The sequence below is a fragment of the Cibotium barometz genome, chromosome 43, assembly GCF_041138505.1.
Source record: "Cibotium barometz isolate CiBa-2024 chromosome 43, ASM4113850v1, whole genome shotgun sequence".
Lineage (NCBI taxonomy): Eukaryota > Viridiplantae > Streptophyta > Polypodiopsida > Cyatheales > Cibotiaceae > Cibotium > Cibotium barometz.
This window is the reverse complement of record NC_141088.1, coordinates 30723435-30747184: the sequence shown is the minus strand read 5'-3', so window position 1 is coordinate 30747184 and position 23750 is coordinate 30723435. Positions and strand designations below refer to the sequence as shown.

Below are 23750 nucleotides of genomic sequence, written 5' to 3'. Positions count from 1 at the left end.
CGTCTTGATAACTTTTGACATAATTGGCTCCTCAATTGATCTTATTGGAGATCTATGACATAAGTCTTATAAACAGAATTTTCTTTATCCGATCGTCCGATCGTCCGTAAAAAAAACATTTGTATATCTATATACAAGTTGCAATAAGTACATAGAGTGGCTCGGCTCCAAAATTCAAAATCTCCTCGAGAGACGCATAAGACGACAGTACTGGGCCATAGTCATGCCCTGTTACATAAGTTCTCTAACTGCGAAGGGAGTTATTATTTTCTCCTTAGGGATAAATCGACTAAGGAGTCTATAAATTTGACATGAAAGTCTGAAATTTCGAGGTGTCGAATGATATAGAATGACACCACGCACCATTTTCAACTTTAACAGGATCATAGTCAATGAGAGATTCTGCCACAGCATTGTACGGCGGTCGCAAGGGGCGTGGCCATATTGCCCTGCAAACCACTTATGCTGTATTCTCTCCGCTGGTGTAGGAAAATATAAATCCGCGAAATGGCGTGCAAGTCTTGCTCGGCTTGATTGAGTTGAAGCAGAAGAGATGAGATGTTCGAAGGCGAATGCAGTCATATCTTGAGACTGGGTGAGGTCGGGAATACCAGATAAGTAGGGAACTTCCATCTAAAAAAAAATTCTTTGATTAAAAATTCTTCATTAAAGAGGCTTACGGAATGAAAATACATTATGAAAAATGCTTTTTTTTGAATTTTTATTATCAATTTATGATAAGAATTTGCTTATCCATATTAGTTTTAAACCTGCTCTGATACCAACTGTAAGATCCCAGTCTCCACCACGCAACGCATTCGGGTACTAGCAGCGGAAGTCGCACATCGTGCGCGGGTAGGGGTCTCACAGTCGGGGCCTCGCCCACGGATATCCGGACAAGAGACTAATCCGTCGGTTTGTCCAAAACCGAAACCGAAAAAACTTCCTTTACCCGGAAAGCACGGGCGATTCCACCAGGATAACTCTTTACTCTAACGTAGTCAAGATCATTACTGATCAAACTGATCTGACTGCACCTTTAACGGTACTTGGTCAAATCAAGGAAGAAACTTGCACTTGGATCATTGGGATCAATGCTTTTTTCCCCATCAAGAGGCACAGCCGTTGATTCCTACCCATAAAAAAAATTTCTATCTGGGATCTACTTCATCTATCGTAATAATAGAAATTAAATCCCGATTTATGGATCCATCAGTCCAGCCTAACCCCATCCAGTCCCATGGGTTAGCCAACCGCCCAACCACTGTAGTGATGGGATCCAATTAAGAATTTGGTTAGGTTTTGTCCCCGGTACCAAGGAAAAGAGTTCCAAAGCCCCCTAGCCGGAAGTTCATACAAACATAAAACTAGTCACACCACTTACACACCCAATATGAAATTGCCTTTTTCTTAGCATCAACTAGCCTTAAAACAATCCTTTAATAAAACCATTATGTCACTGATGACAATCCTCAAAGTCTCTGGTTGAATCCTTATTTCCAGTCATTCTTTCATCGGTGTACTTATGGCATCATTGGCAACCAGAACGCTCACCACCTGTTTTCTCAGGGGCTTTTTCCATAGTTCCTAGCTCATAGTAACCGGCAATATATTCATATAATAGAATGGAATCTCCGTGGAAGATCAGCAAGATCAACCCACAGATCCATATAAAAGAGCCATGGACTCATCCGTTGAGGACCAGCAAGGTCAATCAACCAGATCCATGCCCGATTTCAGAAAACAACTCTTACTCCTTGTTCCAATATCTTCCACGACGCACGTGTGGATATCTTCGGCGACCCAGAGCCCGAGCACCGTATGGTCAGCACCCTCTAGGATCCTTCGCAGGTGACCTAGCGCTTCACTCATAGGCCGCTTCCTTGGTCCCTCATCCACCGTACCGGAAGCTCACCATTTAAATCGAACCGAGGCTGGTCAAGACCTCGATCGACCTTGCTACGCGAGACGTCCTCCATTGACTCTCCGTCAGCAGTTGCAACTTTATCAGTTCAGTCTTCATGACCTTAATCCTCAAGACGGTCAAAATGCTTCTCCAGCATTCTTGACATAAAACAGTCATTTACAAACAGTCACAAAATACAGTTTCTATAACGAACTCTTGTCTTTCCATATTATCCACTCTCGGACCACATTACTTATTCCACATTCCATTCAATGTGTACTCGTTCTCATCCATTCACTCATATAGACTACACATTATCTCACATACACCTTCATATTCATTATTCTACATACATATCCATGTTCGTACGTCCACATCATACATCCAATTTCACATTCATACATACGCATCTACATGCATACATCCACATCCACATTCATACATCCACATCCACATCCACATTCATACATCCATACCTCCATTTCCACATCCACATATCCACATTCATATTCATACATCCACATTCACATGTATACATCCATTTTCACATCCTCATTCATACATCCACATTCACATACATACATCCACATCCGTATCTACATCCATACATCCACATCCACTCTTCATTCACATTCACATCCATACATCCACATCTACATACATACGTCCATTTTCACGTCCTCATTCATACATACACATCCACATACATACATACACATCCGTATCTACATTCATACATCCACATCCACATCCACATTCACATTCATACATATACATCTACATGTATACATCCACATCACATTCATACAACCATATTACATCTATTCTCGTCCTAGCACATCCCATATACATCTTAACACATCCTAACTCATCTTAACACATTCTATCACATCTCATACACATCTTAATATCACATCTTTTCACATCTCATACATCTCTTGTCACATCCTATCACTTCCCATACGCATCTTATCAAATCTTATCACATCTCATACACCTCTTATCACATCTTATCACATTTCATATCTTTTTTAAGAGAATTCTTATATTTGATATAAGATTTCTCTACAAATTTATTTATGCATAAATTCCATTTAAGGAGACTAACACTTTCGAAATAAAAATCAATCTTTTATGCATCTTCTTATGCATAAATTCAATTTGGTAGGAATTACACTTTTAGAATAAAAGAATTTCTCTTATGCATCTAAGTTATGCATAAAATCCATTTATGATGAAAATCACACTTTTAGTATAAAAAGAATATCTTTTATGCATACCTCTATGCATGAAATCCAATATGATAAAAGTAACACTTTTATAATAAAATAACCAACTTTTATGCATACCTCTATGCATGAAATCCAAATATGATAAAAGTAACACTTTTATAATAAAATAATCAACTTTTATGCATACCTCTATGCATGAAATCCAAATATGATAAAAGTAACACTTTTATAATAAAATAATCAACTTTTATGCATACTTCTATGCATGAATTCCAATATGATAAAAGTAACACTTTTGATATAAAAAAATTATCCTTTATGCATACTTCTATGCATGAAAATTAAAAATGATAAAAGTAACACTTTTGATATAAAAAAAATTATCCTTTATGCATACTTCTATGCATGAAAATTAAAAATGATAAAAGTAACACTTTTGATATAAAAAATTTTCCTTTATGCATACTTCTATGCATGAAAATTAAAAATGATAAAAGTAACACTTTTGATATAAAAAAATTATCCTTTATGCATACTTCTATGCATGAAAATTAAAAATGATAAAAGTAACACTTTTGATATAAAAAAATTATCCTTTATGCATACTTCTATACATGAAAATTAAAAATGATAAAAGTAACACTTTTGATATAAAAAAAAGTATCCTTTATGCATACTTCTATGCATGAAAATTAAAAATGATAAAAGTAACACTTTTGATATAAAATTTTTTTCCTTTATACATACTTCTATGCATGAAAATTAAAAATGATAAAAGTAACACTTTTGATATAAAAATTTTTCCTTTATGCATACTTCTATGCATGAAAATTGAAAATGATAAAAGTAACACTTTTGATATAAAAAAAATTATCCTTTATGCATACTTCTATGCATGAAAATTAAAAATGATAAAAGTAACACTTTTAATATAAAAAAAATTATCTTTTATGCATACTTCTTTGCATGAAAATTAAAAATGATAAAAGTAACACTTTTAATATAAAAAAATTATCCTTTATGCATACTTCTATGCATGAAAATTAAAATTTGATAAAAGTAACACTTTTATGTTAAAATAATAATCTTTTATGCATACCTCTATGCATGAAATCCAAATATGATAAAAGTAACACTTTTATGTTAAAATAATAATCTTTTATGCATAGCTCTATGCATGAAAATCAATTATGCATAATATAAAAATCAACTTCTCTATGATTACAATGAATATCTTTCAATTAATCTAGGATGATAATTCCTAGAATCTGGTAGGAAGTCTTCTTTTCATGCTTTGAATGAAATTATTTTATGCATAATTTTTATAAAAATGTTGCCATAGCTCCGCTGCTATGACTGATAAATCTCAAATTTTCTAAGAGATAAAGCTTATCATTAAGGAAATAAATAGAATGATCCCTAATTGGATCATTAATCCATAATGTATTGAATCATCAATATTCATGAAATACATAATCTAAAAGCATAGAAAAAAGCCATTAATTTGGCCTCAAGCATAGATTAATCTTGGATTAAGGAAAAGCTTCATTTGGATTGAGAATGGGTCAAGAGTATGACCATTTCTTGAGTGAGAGAGAGAAATTACATAAAAACCATTAGAATTAAGCATAAAAGAAAATTTATGTAATTCTTAACTATCATTAATCAATTTACTTCAATAGCATTCATCAAATTATGTAACTCTTCACTACCATTCATCAATTAACTTCAATAGCATTAAAAAAAAACCATTCCAATTAAGCTTCTCAAGCTTGAGAGGGGTTGAGAAGAGAGAAACATTGAGAAATTATAGAAAAGAATCAATATTCACCATTTGCCTTACAAATTACTTGATTCTTTGTTCACGGTAGAGGCCCCCAACCAATCAATTGGTTAAGTATGTTGATGGAGCCACTAATGAGGATTGAAGAAAGAGGGAAGCTCCAAAAACTAGTGAATTATTAAATGAATTCACAGTTCTTGGCTTAGGTGGAGTAGAGTAACGATGCATAAACACTATATATTTTTCAACAAGAGGGAGGCTTCTATTTATAGGAAAAATTGAGCTCCTAACCAAACAAACTGATTCTAGAATTTTCCAAATCAGTTTGGTCAATTTTTGACCATTTTTAGGTCAGTTAAGCTAACTTTTTGGAACTAGACTTGAATTAGGAGAGAGGAGAGATGAAATATCTCAATTTTTATGAGTTTAAAACTCATTCAAGCATGTGAAATATGCACCTCCTTTAAAGAACTCCCCTTCCTTACATATGTGTCAAAATGGAATCATTATACCCAAAATATCTCATATTTTTAATATTGCTCATAGTTTTTTACTAATAAACCTTGTACATTTTCAACTCTTCATCTTATGTGAAATATGCACCTCCTTTAAAGAACTCCCCTTCCTTACATATGTCATATTTTTAATATTGCTCATAGTTTTTTACTAATAAACCTTGTACATTTTCAACTCTTCATCTTATGTGAAATATGCACCTCCTTTAAAGAACTCCCCTTCCTTACATATGTCATATTTTTAATATTACTCATAGTTTTTTACTAATAAACTTTGTACATTTTCAACTCTTCATCTTATGTGAGCATTTACTCATTTTTTTGGGTATCTTCTTTACAAATTGGATTTATCTCCTCCCTACACATGGATTGATGCTATTGGCCCATAGGAACCTTAATTGGACCATAATCCAAAAATTTCTGAAAATCTAGACCCTTAGGCTAAGGTCCTTTATACCCATTTCCAATTAATTCCAATTGCATATTGGAAAGTTCTTTTTGAATTTCTGTTTCAGGGGAACTTATTTTAATAAGATGAGATAATTTTCTGTCCAAAAATATTAAAAATCTGAATATTCTCTCTCTAGAATATTTTCTCTCTCTAGGTTAAAACAGTTAGAAACAAGTCTTTTATATTTCTGAAGAGGGATTGATTATAGGAGAAGATGCTGGACATTTTGAGAGGCTGGGGAGGAATCTTACACGTTTGCCATATGTAGGGGTAGATTTTCTTCCTAAATGTCACTTGGCACAATGCGTGTGCCATATATAGGCTTATATTTCTCCCTAAATTTCACAGTGAGAAGTGATAATGTGGTGTATGTTTGTCTGTAATTTGAAACTGCTCAAAGCTGCAATCAATCGAGAGTTGTCCAAGCCATGTGCTGCTTTGGGGAGTAGGAAGAAACGCGGCGGCGAAGATTTAGCTGAGAGTACTTTTTTCTACTGGGCAACGAAATTTCGTTGCCAATTTTGTTGCCTATAGCAGTAAACTTTTGAGCATTTTTTCGATGCCGAGCAACAACAAACAGTCCCGACATCTCGAACACTGCTATGCCCCTGATGTGTTGTAATGAGTAAGCCTTCCTCCTCTCTTCATGATTACCCATCGCCGACCATGATAATCGAAGTTGATCATTCCTTTTATTCAACGAAAGGATTATAAATGTGTAGCAAATGGATCGTGAAGATGTAGCTAAAGAAAGGATAGCTTTGTAAATGTAAAATGGAAGAGAGATGAAGCTCGACGTTGACATATAGCGAAAGACAGAGGGCTGATGGAGGGAGTCATGATCCATGAGAGCAGAAGACCACAATAATATCCTTTAAAAGTCCTCTCCTTCTTGAACCCTTTCTTTGTAGTATCAATACAATATTTAGGGAGTGATGATCCATGAGAGTGAGCGACTACATTATCTTCTAAAAGTCCTCCTTGATCTCTTTCTTCAGTATCAGAGTATATTGAGGGAGGAGATCTATTGGCAAGTTTTGGATTCTGTGTCTTCAGCTCCCCTCAAAATGCAGTGTTAATGTAGACCTAACATTTCAAAATAAAAGGCCTCATTGAGCAAAGAGATCAATGTGGGCACTATAGGAACAGTAGGGATATCGATTATATATGGAACATCAAGAGGGAGAAAAGAGGAGAAAAAGAATTCGCAGATGCAACTTGGTAAGATTGGGATTTTTGTGCCCAGTAAGTGCGAAGTGTGTTTTTTTTCTTAATATCCTAAAAGTGGAGTAGTGACATTAGATGGTTCGAGTTTGAGCAGAATATAGATGAACGCTCACTATTCAAAGCATAATCTTCCTTTAAGTTTTAGATTCGAAAAACAAGCCGTAAGGGCGTCTAGATGCATGCGCTAATAATGCATGTTGGTGTGTGTGACGTGTATGAACGTAGACAAACGAAAAGAAACAACCTTATAGAAAGAAGGTTTGCGTGATCAGGACAGAAATACGTATTTCCATTCAAACCTTGATACGTGTCACTCTCAAGTGCTCAATGTTTTTCCTCGTCTCCAAATTTAATCTCCAAATCCAAAAAAGGTGGAACATATAAGAGAGAGATATATATTTCTCGTTTCGCTCTAGATTTGATAAACAAGAATCAAAGACGAAAGGGCGTCTAAATGCATCCTCCGCTAATACAGCTGCATGTCGCGCTCTAGATTCTATAGAAGGTGTTGGAAGCTCCGGCGTTGGAAGCAAGTTTTGCTTCTTGGAGTGTCGTGGTCGACTTCATTTTGCACGTGGGATATATCCCAACAAATTTAAATGGAGTTGGAACTCTTCCAACCAATATAAAAGTAGGTGCAGTCTCTGTCTCTCTCAGCTATCTCTTGTTTAAGAAACACTAAGCATCAGCTTTTACAAGAAAAAAAGAAAAACACATTTCAAGGGTTGGCAAAGCAATCACCAACAAGCGCTAGCTAATTAGTAAAATGGCGATCGAGGTGTTCAGCGACAAGGTGGAGTTGAAGGTGTCGGCCAAACGGCTGTGGCGCGGGGCCTTCGAGGACGCCCACAACTGCCTGCCCAAGGCTCTGCCGCACGTGATCGCCGGCGTGGAGTACGCAGGCAGCGGCTTCCAGCCAGGCTCCGTGAGAACCATCCACTTCCACAAGAGTAAGCAATTAGCTCTCTAGTTCTTCAATAATTAAAATCAGCTCAATATTTAATTTGATGTGAACTTTTTGTTGCAAGAGTAAGCAATTAGCTCTCTAGTTGAACTTTTTGCAAAGCTCATATTTGATACTGTTTTAATAATGCGCTCATGCAGGCCACGCTGAGCATATTGCGAGGGAGAAGCACCCGGAGCACCTGGTGCTGCACATCAAGGAGAAGCTGGAGGAGGTGGACCACCAGGCCCTCAAGCTGAAGGCGGAGGTGGTGGAAGGTGGCTTCGTGGGCATCCTCGTGAAGAAGTACAAGTACACCGTGGAGGTCAAGGAAGGGCCCCACCCCGACACTAGCGTGGTGCACTGGTCCTTCGAATACGAGGCCCTCTCCGAGAAGCACCGCGCCCACGTCCCCGCCGCCCTCAAGGAGGTGGTGCCCCTCAGCTACACGGGAGTGGAAGCCTACCTGCTCGCCCACGACGACTACGCCAAGTGATCAAATCTTGGAGGCCATCATCGTACCAATAAGAACATGAACAAATGGAATTGAGTGGGAGTACCTTACTCGATCTAGATCTTCCTCTCGAGGGTTTTGGCCTTGCCGTTTGTATCTTGAGCAATATAAATAACATGATATGAACAACAAGATTGGTGGCAACTAGAATGCTTGGGTAGCCTTATCTTCTTGATTGCTTGCATGTGTGCATTGTCAACGACTTTAAAAGAACGTGTGTTTCTCCATTCACACATAAACATCTTGAAGCGCTTGAATGAAGATGGACACTGTTTTTGTAACCTGTCTTTTTCGTATGCGTGTCTTTTTCAAGTTTATATGAACAACTTATAGAGATCAAAAAACGAGCATGACCATCAGGCCTATGATTATATTCGACATGAGAAATCGATGGACATTGACAGAGATCATAGAATACATCGCAAGGTAGATAATTCCAAATTCATTTACCACATTTGAATCTTAGTTACACGTCATTCATCAAGTCATATGATTTTCGTGCTCGTTTGTGTGAGTAAAGTATATATGAAAAAGCCATACATAAGGTATGGCGGGGAGTTGGCACAATCCTCCCCGAAATTTAACAGACATAGGAGAACGTGCCCTTCGCCTATTTCCCAAATACCACTTTCGATATCAAAAGTTGGACCAAAACACCTTCATTGTTGAAGGAGGCCATTAGTCCTACATATCGATTCACGATACAAAACTCATTTTCAAATGTGGTAATGAATTTGTAATTTTCTAATTTGCGAGGTACTTTTGAATCCCATCCCATCACAATAGACTTCAAGCTCATCGATTCCGGATGTGAGTCTAGGATTGCTTCCAAGTATGCATTCAAATTCATGTTCATTCGAGCATTTCAAATATGCTCTATACTACATGAAGTATGCTACCCAAGCACTCACACAAAACAATGTAAAAAACTTTAAAAAAACAATCTTGTTTTGCAAGCCGCTAGAGCATGGAGTCCATTGTTAAATCTCTTCTTTACTCCATGGATTAGACTAACTAGGTGTTACATAAGATTCTCATTTAAGCCCACTATCCTCTAAGCTATTGTCACACTAAGCATAAAAGGGCCTAGAATGAGGGATGCAATTTGGCAAAATTTACTTTTTTGAAAAAATAAAAAAAACCACACTAACTGGTATTTGCAATGTGATGGAAGCGACCACCAGGAGTGCTAGTCCAGCAAGTTTGCAGGACTTGAAGCAACCCCGGACATAGGGTGAGTCCTCATTTAGGAGATCCACTTCACAACAGCACCATAAGCCGGGCAGCACTCCTCTGTGAGCTAGGCAGACACAAGACAAACTAAAAAAGAGAGAACATAAACACACACACATAGTTATCAAGTAGTCATGATCACTTCCAAACTGCATCAGTTTCTATCGTATGTTTTACTAGTGTAATGGCTAGAAGATACAACAATGATTTCCCCCTCCTATGATTTGTCATGTAATGGCATTCACAAATTTGAGCAATCTCTTGCTTCTTTCCCAACAACTTGTGTCAATTCAGTAAGTTTAGTCAGTTTTTTTTAGCATGCTTGGGTAGCCACGTGGGTAACCCAAGGTAAAAATTACCTGGAAAGCTCCTCGCATACTGGAGCACTAACCAAGATCTCAAGTACGCCACGAAAGCATCTACTTGCATCTCCTTCTTGCACTCAGATCAGGTCACTCGCCTTGTGCAATCGACATCGTCATCTAGCACAGGCTTGAAAGGGAAGGGTAGGTTCCTGAACTTGTCAAAGATGATGCGCATAGCTGAATCCCAAAAAGGCCCCATTTATGTGAGACCCCCGCCCCCTCCGCGCGATGCCCCCTCCTCGGGCTCTAGCGACGGAAGCAGCATTAGCTTCTGACGTGGGGTCGGGATCCACACTTGGGGCCTCGCCCAGGGATGTCCAGACAAGATACTAGCCTTGCGGCACCGAACCCGGAAAAACTCATTTTCAAATGTGGTAATGAATTTGTAATTTTCTAATTTGCGAGGTACTTTTGAATCCCCATCGAACATCACAATAGACTTCAAGCTCATCGATTGCGGATGTGAGTCAAGCATTGCTTCCAAGTATGCATTCAAATTCATGTTCATTCGAGCATTTCAAATATGCTCTATACTACACGAAGTATGCTACCCAAGCACTCACACAAAACATGGTAAAAGAATTTAAAAAAACAATCTTGTTTTGCAAGCTTCAGAGCCATGGAGTGCACCTGGTTACGATGATGATTATGATGATGTGTGTGTGTGTGTGTGTTATGTTCTTAAATCTCTTCTTTAGTCCATGGATTAGACTAACTAGGTGTTACATAAGATTCTCATTTAAGCCCACTATCCTCTAAGCTATTGTCACTAAGCATAAAAAGGCCTAGAATGAGGGATGCAATCTGGCAAAATTTACTTTTTTTTTAATGAAAAAAAACACACTAACCAGTATTTGCAGTGTGATGGAAGCGTCCGTAGGAGTGCTAGTCCAGCAAGTTTGCAGGACGTGAAGCAACCCCGGACATAGGGTGGGCCCTCATTTAGGAGACCCACTTCACAACAACACCATAAGCCGGGGAGCACTCCTCTATGAGCTAGGCAGTCACAAGACAAACTAAAAAAGAGAGAACATAAACACACACACATAGTTATCAATTAGTCATGATCACTTCCAAATTGCATCAGTTTCTACCGTATGTTTTACTAGTGTAATGGCTAGGAGATACAACAATGATTTCCCCCTCCTCTGATTTGTCATGTAATGGCATTCACGAATTTGAGCACTCTCTTGCTTCTTTTCCAACAACTTGTGTCAATTCAGTAAGTTTCAATTATTTTTAGCATGCTACGTGCATCAATTCAGTTTTTTTTTGCATGCTTGGGTACACGTGGGCAACTCAAGGTAAAAATTACCTAGAAAGCTCCTCGTATACTGGAGCACTAACCAGGATCTCAAGTATGCCAGGAAAGCATCTACTTGCATCTCCTTCTTGCACTCAGATCGGGTCACTCGCCTTGTGCAGTCGATGTCGTCATCAGCACAGGCTTGAAAGGGAAGGGCAGGTTCCTGAACTTGTCACAGATGATGCGCATGGCTGAATCCCAGAAAGGCCCCATTTCTGTGAGACCCCCGCCCCCTTCTCGCGATGCCCCCTCCTCGGGCGCTGGCAACGGAAGCAACGTTAGCATCTCGCGCGGGGTTGGGATCCACACTCGGGGCCTCGCCCACGGATGGCCATTGATGTAAAGAAGATTGAAGCCATCCAATCTGCAGGGGCTCCCGTCAATGTTAAAGAGTTGATGAGATATGTGGGTCAAATTAAGTGGCATTCAAGGTATCTCAGATATTTAGCTAATGTGTGTTACCACTAACACACTTAACTAAGAAAGAAGTGGCTTTTGTTTGGGCTGATCCTCAAGAAAAATCATTCCAACTCTCTGTTGCACCAGTTCTACAGTCTCCGGAAATGTCTTTGCCTTTTCATGTCTTTGTGGATGCGTCTGATGTGACCATAGGAGCAGTGTTGATGCATGAAAAAGTCAGAGGTTGGTTTAGGCCTGTTTATTATGCAAGCAGAGTACTCACATCAGCTGAGAGGAATTATGCTCTCACTGAAAGAGAAGCATTGGGCATGGTATATGCTTTGAACAAATTTAGGCACTATTTGTTGGAAAATAGGGTAATTTTCCATGTTGACCACCAAGCTTTGTTGTACCTAATCAAGAAGCCGTTGCTGACAGGAAGGTTGGCTAGGTGGATGTTGTTATTACAAGAGTTTGATTTTGTTATTCTTCATACTCCAGGAAAAGAACATGCCATTGCTGATTACTTGAGTAGGTTAGAGACAGGTGAAGAACCAGTGGGAGTGAATGATGATTTACCAGATGCTTCAATATTTGAAGTTCAGGCTGCTGTGTCGGATTCTTGGTATGACCAGTTATTGACATTTTTGACTGAAGGCACTATCCCAGGTGAGTTTACTACTGCAGATCAGAGAAGGAAGTTTGCTTTGAAGAGTAGAACTTTTTTGGTAATTGCAGGGGCATTATATAGGAAGGGCATTGATCAAGTCATCAGAAGGTGTGTTTCGAATTTTGAACAAAATGCTGTTATTCAAAAAGCACATTCTGGTGCAGCAGGTGGACATTTCTCAGGAGATATAACAGGAAAGAAAATTTTCCAGGCTGGATTGTGGTGGCCCACAGTTTTGAAGGATGCACATGAGTATGCTAAGAGGTGTGTCATATGTCAAAAGACTGGTGAGCCAGATAATAAGGATAGAATTTCAGATCATCCTATTTTGCCACTAGAGCCTTTCCAAAAGTGGGGGATGGATTTTGTGGGACCCGTTAAGCCTACAACAAGGAAAGGATGCATGTATAGTTTGGTTGCAACAGACTATTGTGCTAAATGGGTAGAAGCTGTAGCTTTGAAGGATAATAAAGCTTCAAGTGTTGCAAGGTTCTTGTATCACAACATAATGACCAGGTTTGGGTGTCCTGTGGAGCTTGTGAGTGATAGGGGATCTCATTTCTTAAATGAGGTGATAGATGAATTGACTAAAACCCATATGATTAGGCACAAAAAGTCTATAGCTTACCATCCTCAGGCTAATGGGTAGGCTGAAAGTACTAACAAAACATTGGTTGGAATTTCGAAGAAGATAGTGGCAGACAATCATAAGGATTGGGATGACAAATTGGACTCAGCATTATGGTCTTTTAGAACAGCCTTTAAGGTAACAACAGGCATGACACCATTTAGATTGGTGTATGGATTAGAAGCTATGGTGCCTATGGAGTTTGTGGTGCCAAGTCTTAGAATCACAGCTGAGAAGATATCTCCTAAATTGTTAGTTCAGCACAGGAGTAAATATCTGATGCAGTTGTTGGAAGAAGACAGGTTGACCAATTCATATATCACTGAGGTGATCCAGAAGAGACGACATGCATGGGTGAGTATGAATGGGTGAGTATGAATGTCAAATTTAAAGTGTTTCAGGTTGGTAACTGGGTGATGGTGTACAACTTTCGATTGGGACCTCATCCAGGGAAGTTGACACTTAGATATAAAAGACCTTATCAAATTGTGGAGGATTTGGGTAAAGGAACCTCTATTGTGGCAGATGTCTTTGGAACAAGGGTAGAGAAGCCAATCAATGGTTTTAGGCTGAAGAAGTTTTAAGGGAAACCACCACATCTTGATTGGCCAATTTCAGATTTGGTGCATGTTGAGGAAGTCAGATCCGACTCACCAGAAGTTAACAGAGCATAGAGATGGATGTTCTTAAGGCAGAACATAGGTGTTGAAGCTTAATTGTTGGCACCGGGTGTTTTGATCAGTTGTTGCAGAGCTTGAAATTTGCTGAAGCTTTTGTCAGAGTTTGTTTGACTGAATTGTGCTATGTTTGAAGTTGCTTAGTCGGACTTTACTGGATCGGAGTTTTTAAAATTAATAATTTTTCCAAAAGTCTCAAGTTGGGTACTGCATGCCCACTAAGAGTGATGATTGCTTTATGGAGAGCACCTTCAATGCAGAAAGTGCAGGACCTAGAGAAGAACCAGAGTTTCAAGAAGACACAAGTTACAGGTTTGCTAGTAGAATGAGTTGAGATAGTTGCAGACCAAGTGCCTGATGTAGAGATGCATGGTGCAGAGCAAATACAGGTTGCTGAGCAGTTCAAGGAACCAGTTTCATTACAAAGTGTGGATGTAGCAGCAACAGCCAGCGATTTTCAAGTTGTTAAACCTGATGTTATGAAGGAGGTGGACCAGACTTTTGATGTTGCTAGCATGCTTTTACTTTTGTCTGACATTTTGATGTGATGAAGGGATATGTGGATCCGAGTCAGATTTCTTTGAAATCCACCACCGGGACGTGCCATGTGTTGAAGGCATAGTTCTGTTAGGTTGAATGTTTCTTAGTCAGATATTTAGTAAGTCAGATATGTGCTAAGTCGGATATGTGCCAAGTCGGATATGTGCTAAGTTGGAATTATAAGGTCGTAGGAATGTCTGATGAATGTCTTGGGATCTTGGAAGTTAACAATGTCTAGGAATCTTGGAAGTTAACAATGTCTTGGGATCTTGGAAGTTAAGATATGTAACTGTTATTCAAGAGTAACGTTTTGGGGGAAGGAGTAACGTTTTGGGCAAGGTAGAAAAGAAGGGGAAATAATGTAATGTGGAGGAGAATAAAGTAGATTTCAGAGTGTTCATATCTCTTGGGTGACCTTGCTCTATCGGATTTCTGTCTGCATATTAAGTTTCTACTGTGTCTGAATTGCTGTTCTCGCCTAATCAACATGTTTCTTGTGGAGAAATTGTGTCTGCTTGTTGTATTTGTGTTTGTGTTGATAAACCCAAACATTCTTCCAACCTTCTGCCTGCAAAGAGACACCAAGGTCCCAACTAAAATCAGGAGATTGGAAGTTTTAGGAATGAAGAAAGACCTTTTCCTCGAATCTCTTTCTCAGGAACTCCGGCTCTTTCCAGAATGCAGAGGGAGTGAAAACAGGTGTTTCGGTTGTCAAGGGTTTGAGCATCAGCTCAAGAATTGCCCTACTCCTTATATGGGCCAAGGAAGCTAGGGTCCCAAAGTTCAGAGACAGAATCCTTCATATGAGTCCAATCAGGGTCCCCGTACTAAAATCAGGGCAACCCCAAAAGAGTGCCAACTCAGTAGTCTGCAGCCTCCAATGCAAAGTAAATTGGGAAAACCAAAGAGAGAGTTCCACCTCATATTGCAGCAGCTAGAGCTATCACTATAGCTGAGGAAGTGAAGGAAGAAAAAGGAGAGATCTAAGGAGAGACTCATTGGCAACAGTTAGCGAGGTGTCGTCACGGGATGTCGCTCGCGGGCAAAGCCTGTCGATGTCTTGACTAGCCTCAGATTGGTTAAAATGGTGCACTTCCAGTATACGATGGGCGAGGACCGACAAAGCGGTCCCTGAGTGAAGTGCTATGACACCTAAGTAGGATCCTAGAGAGTTCTAACCAGGTGATGCATGAGCTTACAGTTGCTAGGACACCCATGCATCCGTCAAGGAAGATATGGATGAACTGGAAGGAATTACTTTTGTGAAGTGAATTTTGATATTGGATCTTGTTGGTTGACCAACTCGTCTTCAACGGATGAAGTGGGAATGAATCAGTATGGATTTTGTCACTGGACTACCTTCAGTGCAATCAATTTTCAACTCTATTTTTGTGGTAGTTAACAGACTAACCAAAGTTACCCATCTGATTCTAGTAAAAGAATTCTACACCGCAGTGGATGTTGCCAGAGTTTTCCTCAAGGAGATCTTCAGATTGCATGGCTTACCCAAGAGGATAGTAAGTGACAGAGATCCTAAGTTCATATCGAAATTTTGGATTACATTCTTCGAAGCAATAGGAACTTTCTTGGATCTCAATACAACCTATCACCCCCAGACAGATGGCCAGACTGAAAGAGTGAATTAGGTAATAGAAGATATCCTTCGGTCATGCTGTGGTGGCAGGGAACCCAAGAAGTGGTTAAGCCATTTTAACCTGGTTGAGTTTGCTTACAATGCTTCCTATCATCAAAGCATCGAGATGAGCCCTTTCAAAGCTCTGTATGGACAAGATTGCCTTACGCCATTAACTTGGTCCGATCCATTAATTAGGGTCAAGATGTCCAGACACATGCTTGATGACATGGACCAGCAAATGCAATCAATCCGTAAAGATATTAAGGCTTCCCCCAGGATAGGCAAAAGCATTATGCTGATAAAAAGAGATCAAAGAGAGTATTTGAAGAATGAGATATGGTCTTCATTCGAGTATGACCCAAAAGAAGTTCCTTATCTTTAGGGAAGTACATGAGACTCTCTCCCAGATACTGCGGACGGTATGCTGCTATATAAAGAAAGTAGGAGATTTAGCTTATAAATTTCTTCTGCCTCCCCAACTCAAGGTATATAATATATTCCATGTTAGTTTGCTTTAGAAGTATGTACCTAGTCCGAGTCATATGCTTGATGATGAACAATTGATTTCTCCGACTCAAGGCTAGATGGTACTCCAACCTGATGAAATCCTTGACGTCCGGGAGAAGGTTCTGAGGAGCACAGTCCTCAGAGAGTTTTTATTCAAGTTGAAGTTCTTCCCTCTAGAGGACGCCAATTGGAAGAAAGAAGAAGTGTTGGTAAAAGATTACCCCCACTTTGCGAGATGAGGACATCTCGCGTTTTTCAAGTGGAAGAGGATGTAAGATTCCTCCTCAGCCTGAATAATGAATAAGCTTTTACCTCAATCTCCTGTAATCATCCCCTATTTCAGAATGCAAGAAAATATTATTTTTCATTGTTTTGGCTTAGAGAGAGGTAATTCAAAATTGAGATATTTTTGGATTTAAAAATTATTCTAATTTCCAAGATATATTTTCTTGAAACAGAAGTTCAAAATAAATTCTCCAATATGCATTAGGAATCAATTAAATATGTGTATTAAAGACCTTAGCCTAAGGGTCCACATTTCAAAAAAAAATCGAATTATGGTCTAATTAAGGCTCCTATGGGCCAATAGGCTTAATCCAGGTGTTGGGATGAGATAAATCCAAAGAATAAAAGAAAATACCCAAAAATGAAAAAATGCTCACATAAGATGAAGAGTTGACTGAGTAGAAGGTTTATTAGTTAAAAATTAAGAGATATTAGTAAAAAAATGAGATATTTAGAAGAAATGATGCATTTTTGACACCTCAATAAGCAAGGAAGCCACATCAACTAGGTGCCTTTTTCTTCATCATTTCTTGGGTTTTTTAATTCAAAAAATGTGATATTTTTCTCTCTCCTCTCTCCTAGATCAAACTGGATCAAAAAAGGAGCCAAACTGGTCTAAATCTTATCCAAATTGAGTCAAACTGAAGCTGGAAAGCTCTAGAACCTAGTTGGACTTGGTTAGTGGCCTCCCTCACCTACAAATCGACCCTTATTCCTTTGTATTCTCATCTTTGAGCTATACCATGCTAGTATTATCTTTAAATAAGCATATTTCTATTATCCCTTAATTTTCCTCTTCTTTTGGGGAGCTTGGAGCTTCTCTCTCTCCCCAACAACTCTTGAAGTTTTCTGTTCTCCTCTTGGTGACCAATTGATTGGTTGGGGGCTCAACTACTAATTAAGAATCAAGCCAAACTTTGAGGTAAGATTAATGTTTATGTTTTTTTTTCAATTATCTCAGTGACTTTCTTCTTCTCAACCACTCTCAAGCTTGAGAAGCTTTCAAAATGATTGTTTTTATTTAAATCAAGCTTTTTGTAAGATTCTTAATGTTTAATTAGAATTAAGTTAATCTTTATACTTATTTGTAATACTTTCCTTAAGTAAATCTCTCTCTTTAAAAGAGTAGTCATCTTTATGGCTAAATCTTTAGCAAAAGAATGTTTCTCAATGATAATCTCTTATTTCAAAACTAAACTCTAGGCTTGATGAGTTAGAGATTAAGAATTGATATTTTCATGATTTTGTATTAGTAAAAATAATGGTTCTTTATTTTTTAGATTGTTTATGAGTAGATATAAATTACTTTAACTCATTCTAAATGAGAAAAGGATTATCCTAGCAAATTGGAAAAAGATGAATGTTTAAATTAGCTTAATCAAAGAGAAATAATCATAATTTTACTTATATTTATGGTTAAAATTATGATATGAATACATAGTTTAAATTTAAGCTTAAAAGAAGAACTTCTATCATATTTTAATTACAAGTTTTATTCTTTTAGAAAAAATTAAGAATATATCAGTAATAGCAATGAAGCTATGGGAAATTTTCCAGAAAAAAATACATATCTTTTATTATGCATAATACTAAAAGAGGAATTCCTACCATATTGTAGGTTTAGAAATTTTAAGCAGAAATAATGATTTTTATTATATTCATAAAAGAATAATTTTTTTATTTATGCATAATTATTTAATTAAGAGTAAAAATAAATTTTTGATAAATTTAATTTTTATGCATAAGAATTTAAATGTTAAAAGAGGAATTCCCATCACATTCGGTACTCAATCATTTAAATGCTAAAAGAGAAAATTTTGGCATATTCCAAAATAATGGATATTTTTATTTATTTTAAAAAAGAAAATTCATGGTATTTAAGTAGAAAAAAGGTCTAAATTAATTTTGATGATAAAAGAGAAATTTTCACCATAATTCCACATAGAAAATTAGGGTATACTAATGTCGATGATTAAATTGGTGGAAAGGATATTTTAAGATATTTATATGAGGATAAATCAACAAATTGATATATACCCAAAATTGGATTAGTGGAAGAAGAGTATTTTTATAAAATCCCGATACTCTCGTATAGAACTATTTTTTTTAATTCTATTGTGGTTAGGATGGAAAGAAACTCATAAAGTTAGAATTTTCTTACGATTAGAAGTTCTCTTAATTCATTTGAAGAAAATTCTTAGGAATCAAAGTTAGAAGTAAATGGAATAATTTTTTATTAGACCACGACCGTAGACCACAACTGTGAGAATGGCGGCGGATAGTAAATTAATTGTCCATCTCTCGAATCTGAATCAAGTAAAAACCTCATGACCAATTCCAAATCTGGACATAAAGAATAGACTACCATTGAATTAGAGTAGTTTTCCTTTAACCAAAATCACGAAGAATCAAGTTGGAAATTAAGTCAAATGATGGGTAGATTACCCAGATGTGAGATCAATGATTCTCATTAAGAAAATCCTCATTGTGGGAAAAAGGGTATTGTGAATCAAACTCAAACCGAGAATTCTACTTGCATAGAACCTTTGTTTTTTTTTAAAGGACTGTTTTATGCCAGAATGCTTGAGGAAACATTTGGTTTGTGATTTAACTAAGGAGAGACTCGTTGGCAATAGCTGGGGCGTAGAGGGACGTCCCTCGCGGGCAGAGCCTGTCGAGGTCTTGACTAGCCTCCTCAGATTGGTTAAAATGGTGCGCTTCTAGTATACGATGGGCAAGGACCGACGAAGCGGTCCCTGAGTGAAGTGCTAGGACACCTAAGTAGGATCCTAGAGGGTTCTGACCAGGTGATGCATGAGCTTGCAGTTGCCAGGACACCCATGCATACGTCGAGGAAGATATGGATGAACTAGAAGGAATTACTTTTGTGAACTGAATTTTGATATTAGATCTCGTTGGTTGACCAACTGGTCTTCAATGGAGAGTCCGAATAATATATTTTTGTAAAACAATGGACTCAATATTTTGGAGGATTGTGATCAGTAATACTATGGTTTTATTGAAAGATTGTTTTAAAGACAACTGAATCTGTTAAAATGGTAATTTCATATTGGGTGTGTAAGTGGTATGACTACCTTGAATTTTTCTTGAAGCGCCGGCTAGGGGGCCTCGGAACTCTTTTCCTTGATACCAGGGCAAAACATAACCAAATTTTTATAAAAGAATCCTACCAATACAGTGGTTGGGTGGTTGGCTAAACCCATAGGCCGGTTGGGCTGGATTGGGGGATTCCTGGGATACAAATAGTTACGATTAAGTTACGTTAGTTAGAATAACTCCTAGGAAGATGCTTGTTGTGGGAGGGAATCAGCGGCTGTGCTAGGAAAAAAAGTGGTGATTCTATGGACCAAGTGCAAGTCTCTTCCTTGATCTGGCCATGTGACTTTCAACTTCGGTCGAATCAGTTTGGTTAGTTAAGACTTTGACTCGATAGATTAATTCTCCCGTTAGATGGTTTTCCTAGTGGAATCGCGCGTGCCTTCTGGGCGAGGGAAGTTTTTCCAGGTTCGGTGCCGCCCGGCTAGTATCTTGTCATTCGGACATCCATGGGGGCGAGGCCCCGAGTGTGGATCTCAACCCCGTGCGAGAAGCTAACGCTGCTTCCACTGCTAGCGCCCGAGGAGGGGGCATCGAGCGGAGGGGGGCGGGGGTCTCACATAAATGGGGCCTTTCTGGGACTCATCCATGCACATCATCTTTGACAAGTTCAAGAACCTGCCCTTCCCTTTCAAGCCTGTACTGGATGATGACGTCGATTGCACAAGGCGAGTGACCCGATCTGAGCGCAAGAAGGTGATGCAAGTAGATGCTTTCCTGGCGTACTTGAGATCCTGGTTAGTGCTCCAGTATTATGCGAGGAGCTTTCTAGGTAATTTTTACCTTGGGTTACCCACATGGCTACCCAAGCATGCTAAAAAAAACTGAATTGACGCATGTAGCATGCTAAAAACAATTGAAACTTACTGAATTAACACAAGTTGTTGGAAAAGAAGCAAGAGATTGCTCAAATTCATGAATGCCATTACATGACAAATCAGAGGAGGGAAAAATCATTGTTGTATCTCCTAGCCATTACACTAGTAAAACATACGATAGAAACTGATGCAATTTGGAAGTGATCATGACTAATTGATAACTATGTGTGTGTGTTTATGTTCTCTCTTTTTTAGTTTGTCTTGTGTCTGCCTAGCTCACAGAGGAGTGCAGCCCCGGCTTATGGTGCTGTTGTGAAGTTGGTCTCCTAAATGAGGACTCACCCTATGTCCGGGGTTGCTTCAAGTCCTGTAAACTTGCTGGACTAGCACTCCTGGTGGTCGCTTCCATCACATTGCAAATACTAGTTAGTGTGGTTTTTTTTATTTTTTCAAAAAAGTAAATTTTGCCAAATTGCATCCCTCATTCTAGGCCCTTTTATGCTTAGTGTGACAATAGCTTAGAGGATAGTGGGCTTAAATGAGAATCTTATGTAACACCTAGTTAGTCTAATCCATGGAGTAAAGAAGAGATTTAACAATGGACTCCATGCTCTAGCGGCTTGCAAAACAAGATTGTTTTTTTAAAGTTTTTTACATTGTTTTGTGTGAGTGCTTGGGTAGCATACTTCATGTAGTGTAGAGCATATTTGAAATGCTCGAATGAGCATGAATTTGAATGCATACTTGGAAGCAATCCTAGACTCACATCCGAAATCGATGAGCTTGAAGTCTATTGTGATGGGATGGGATTCAAAAGTACCTCGCAAATTAGAAAATTACAAATTCATTACTACATTTGAAAATGAGTTTTGTATCGTGAATCGATATGTAGGACTAATGGCCTCCTTCAACAATGAAGGTGTTTTGGTCCAACTTTTGATATCGAAAGTGGTATTTGGAAAATAGGCGAAGGGCACGTTCTCCTATGTCTGTTAAATTTCGGGGAGGATTGTGCCAACTCCCCGCCATACCTTATGTATGGCTTTTTCATATATACTTTACTCACACAAACGAGCACGAAAATCATATGACTTGATGAATGACGTGTAACTAAGATTCAAATGTGGTAAATGAATTTGGAATTTTCTACCTTGCGATGTATTCTATGATCTCTATCAATGTCCATCGATTTCTCATGTCGAATATAATCATAGGCCTGATGGTCATGCTCGTTTTTTGATCTCTATAAGTTGTTCATATAAACTTGAAAAAGACACGCATACGAAAAAGACAGGTTACAAAAACAGTGTCCATCTTCATTCAAGCGCTTCAAGATGTTTATGTGTGAATGGAGAAACACACGTTCTTTTAAAGTCGTTGACAATGCACACATGCAAGCAATCAAGAAGATAAGGCTACCCAAGCATTCTAGTTGCCACCAATCTTGTTGTTCATATCATGTTATTTATATTGCTCAAGATACAAACGGCAAGGCCAAAACCCTCGAGAGGAAGATCTAGATCGAGTAAGGTACTCCCACTCAATTCCATTTGTTCATGTTCTTATTGGTACGATGATGGCCTCCAAGATTTGATCACTTGGCGTAGTCGTCGTGGGCGAGCAGGTAGGCTTCCACTCCCGTGTAGCTGAGGGGCACCACCTCCTTGAGGGCGGCGGGGACGTGGGCGCGGTGCTTCTCGGAGAGGGCCTCGTATTCGAAGGACCAGTGCACCACGCTAGTGTCGGGGTGGGGCCCTTCCTTGACCTCCACGGTGTACTTGTACTTCTTCACGAGGATGCCCACGAAGCCACCTTCCACCACCTCCGCCTTCAGCTTGAGGGCCTGGTGGTCCACCTCCTCCAGCTTCTCCTTGATGTGCAGCACCAGGTGCTCCGGGTGCTTCTCCCTCGCAATATGCTCAGCGTGGCCTGCATGAGCGCATTATTAAAACAGTATCAAATATGAGCTTTGCAAAAAGTTCAACTAGAGAGCTAATTGCTTACTCTTGCAACAAAAAGTTCACATCAAATTAAATATTGAGCTGATTTTAATTATTGAAGAACTAGAGAGCTAATTGCTTACTCTTGTGGAAGTGGATGGTTCTCACGGAGCCTGGCTGGAAGCCGCTGCCTGCGTACTCCACGCCGGCGATCACGTGCGGCAGAGCCTTGGGCAGGCAGTTGTGGGCGTCCTCGAAGGCCCCGCGCCACAGCCGTTTGGCCGACACCTTCAACTCCACCTTGTCGCTGAACACCTCGATCGCCATTTTACTAATTAGCTAGCGCTTGTTGGTGATTGCTTTGCCAACCCTTGAAATGTGTTTTTCTTTTTTTCTTGTAAAAGCTGATGCTTAGTGTTTCTTAAACAAGAGATAGCTGAGAGAGACAGAGACTGCACCTACTTTTATATTGGTTGGAAGAGTTCCAACTCCATTTAAATTTGTTGGGATATATCCCACGTGCAAAATGAAGTCGACCACGACACTCCAAGAAGCAAAACTTGCTTCCAACGCCGGAGCTTCCAACACCTTCTATAGAATCTAGAGCGCGACATGCAGCTGTATTAGCGGAGGATGCATTTAGACGCCCTTTCGTCTTTGATTCTTGTTTATCAAATCTAGAGCGAAACGAGAAATATATATCTCTCTCTTATATGTTCCACCTTTTTTGGATTTGGAGATTAAATTTGGAGACGAGGAAAAACATTGAGCACTTGAGAGTGACACGTATCAAGGTTTGAATGGAAATACGTATTTCTGTCCTGATCACGCAAACCTTCTTTCTATAAGGTTGTTTCTTTTCGTTTGTCTACGTTCATACACGTCACACACACCAACATGCATTATTAGCGCATGCATCTAGACGCCCTTACGGCTTGTTTTTCGAATCTAAAACTTAAAGGAAGATTATGCTTTGAATAGTGAGCGTTCATCTATATTCTGCTCAAACTCGAACCATCTAATGTCACTACTCCACTTTTAGGATATTAAGAAAAAAA

The 23750-nt window shown here is 38.8% G+C and overlaps 2 protein-coding genes across 2 annotated transcripts; one reads left to right on the top strand and one right to left on the bottom strand.

Moving 5' to 3' along the window:
• The first annotated feature begins 7762 nt into the window (after nt 1-7762).
• On the top strand, nt 7763-8703 carry LOC147613807 (major pollen allergen Bet v 1-F/I-like). The gene is made up of 2 exons (XM_086781225.1): nt 7763-8064; nt 8219-8703. Exons 1-2 carry the CDS (start codon nt 7881-7883, stop codon nt 8551-8553), a joined length of 519 nt encoding a protein of 172 aa, XP_086637351.1. The 5' UTR covers nt 7763-7880; the 3' UTR covers nt 8554-8703.
• A 13493-nt stretch (nt 8704-22196) lies between these two features.
• On the bottom strand, nt 22197-23144 carry LOC147613806 (major pollen allergen Bet v 1-F/I-like). Its single transcript, XM_086781224.1, has 2 exons — nt 22836-23144; nt 22197-22681 (listed from the first exon to the last, which is right to left on the bottom strand). Exons 1-2 carry the CDS (start codon nt 23017-23019, stop codon nt 22347-22349), a joined length of 519 nt encoding a protein of 172 aa, XP_086637350.1. The 5' UTR covers nt 23020-23144; the 3' UTR covers nt 22197-22346.
• Between the last annotated feature and the right edge of the window lie 606 nt (nt 23145-23750).

Coding starts and splice junctions, on each gene's coding strand:
- LOC147613807 (XM_086781225.1), top strand. CDS start 7,881: ATGGCGATCGAGGTGTTCAGCGACAAGGTGGAGTTGAAGGTGTCGGCC. Junction 8,065..8,218: donor AACCATCCACTTCCACAAGA/GTAAGCAATTAG, acceptor GCGCTCATGCAG/GCCACGCTGAGCATATTGCG.
- LOC147613806 (XM_086781224.1), bottom strand. CDS start 23,019: ATGGCGATCGAGGTGTTCAGCGACAAGGTGGAGTTGAAGGTGTCGGCC. Junction 22,682..22,835: donor AACCATCCACTTCCACAAGA/GTAAGCAATTAG, acceptor GCGCTCATGCAG/GCCACGCTGAGCATATTGCG.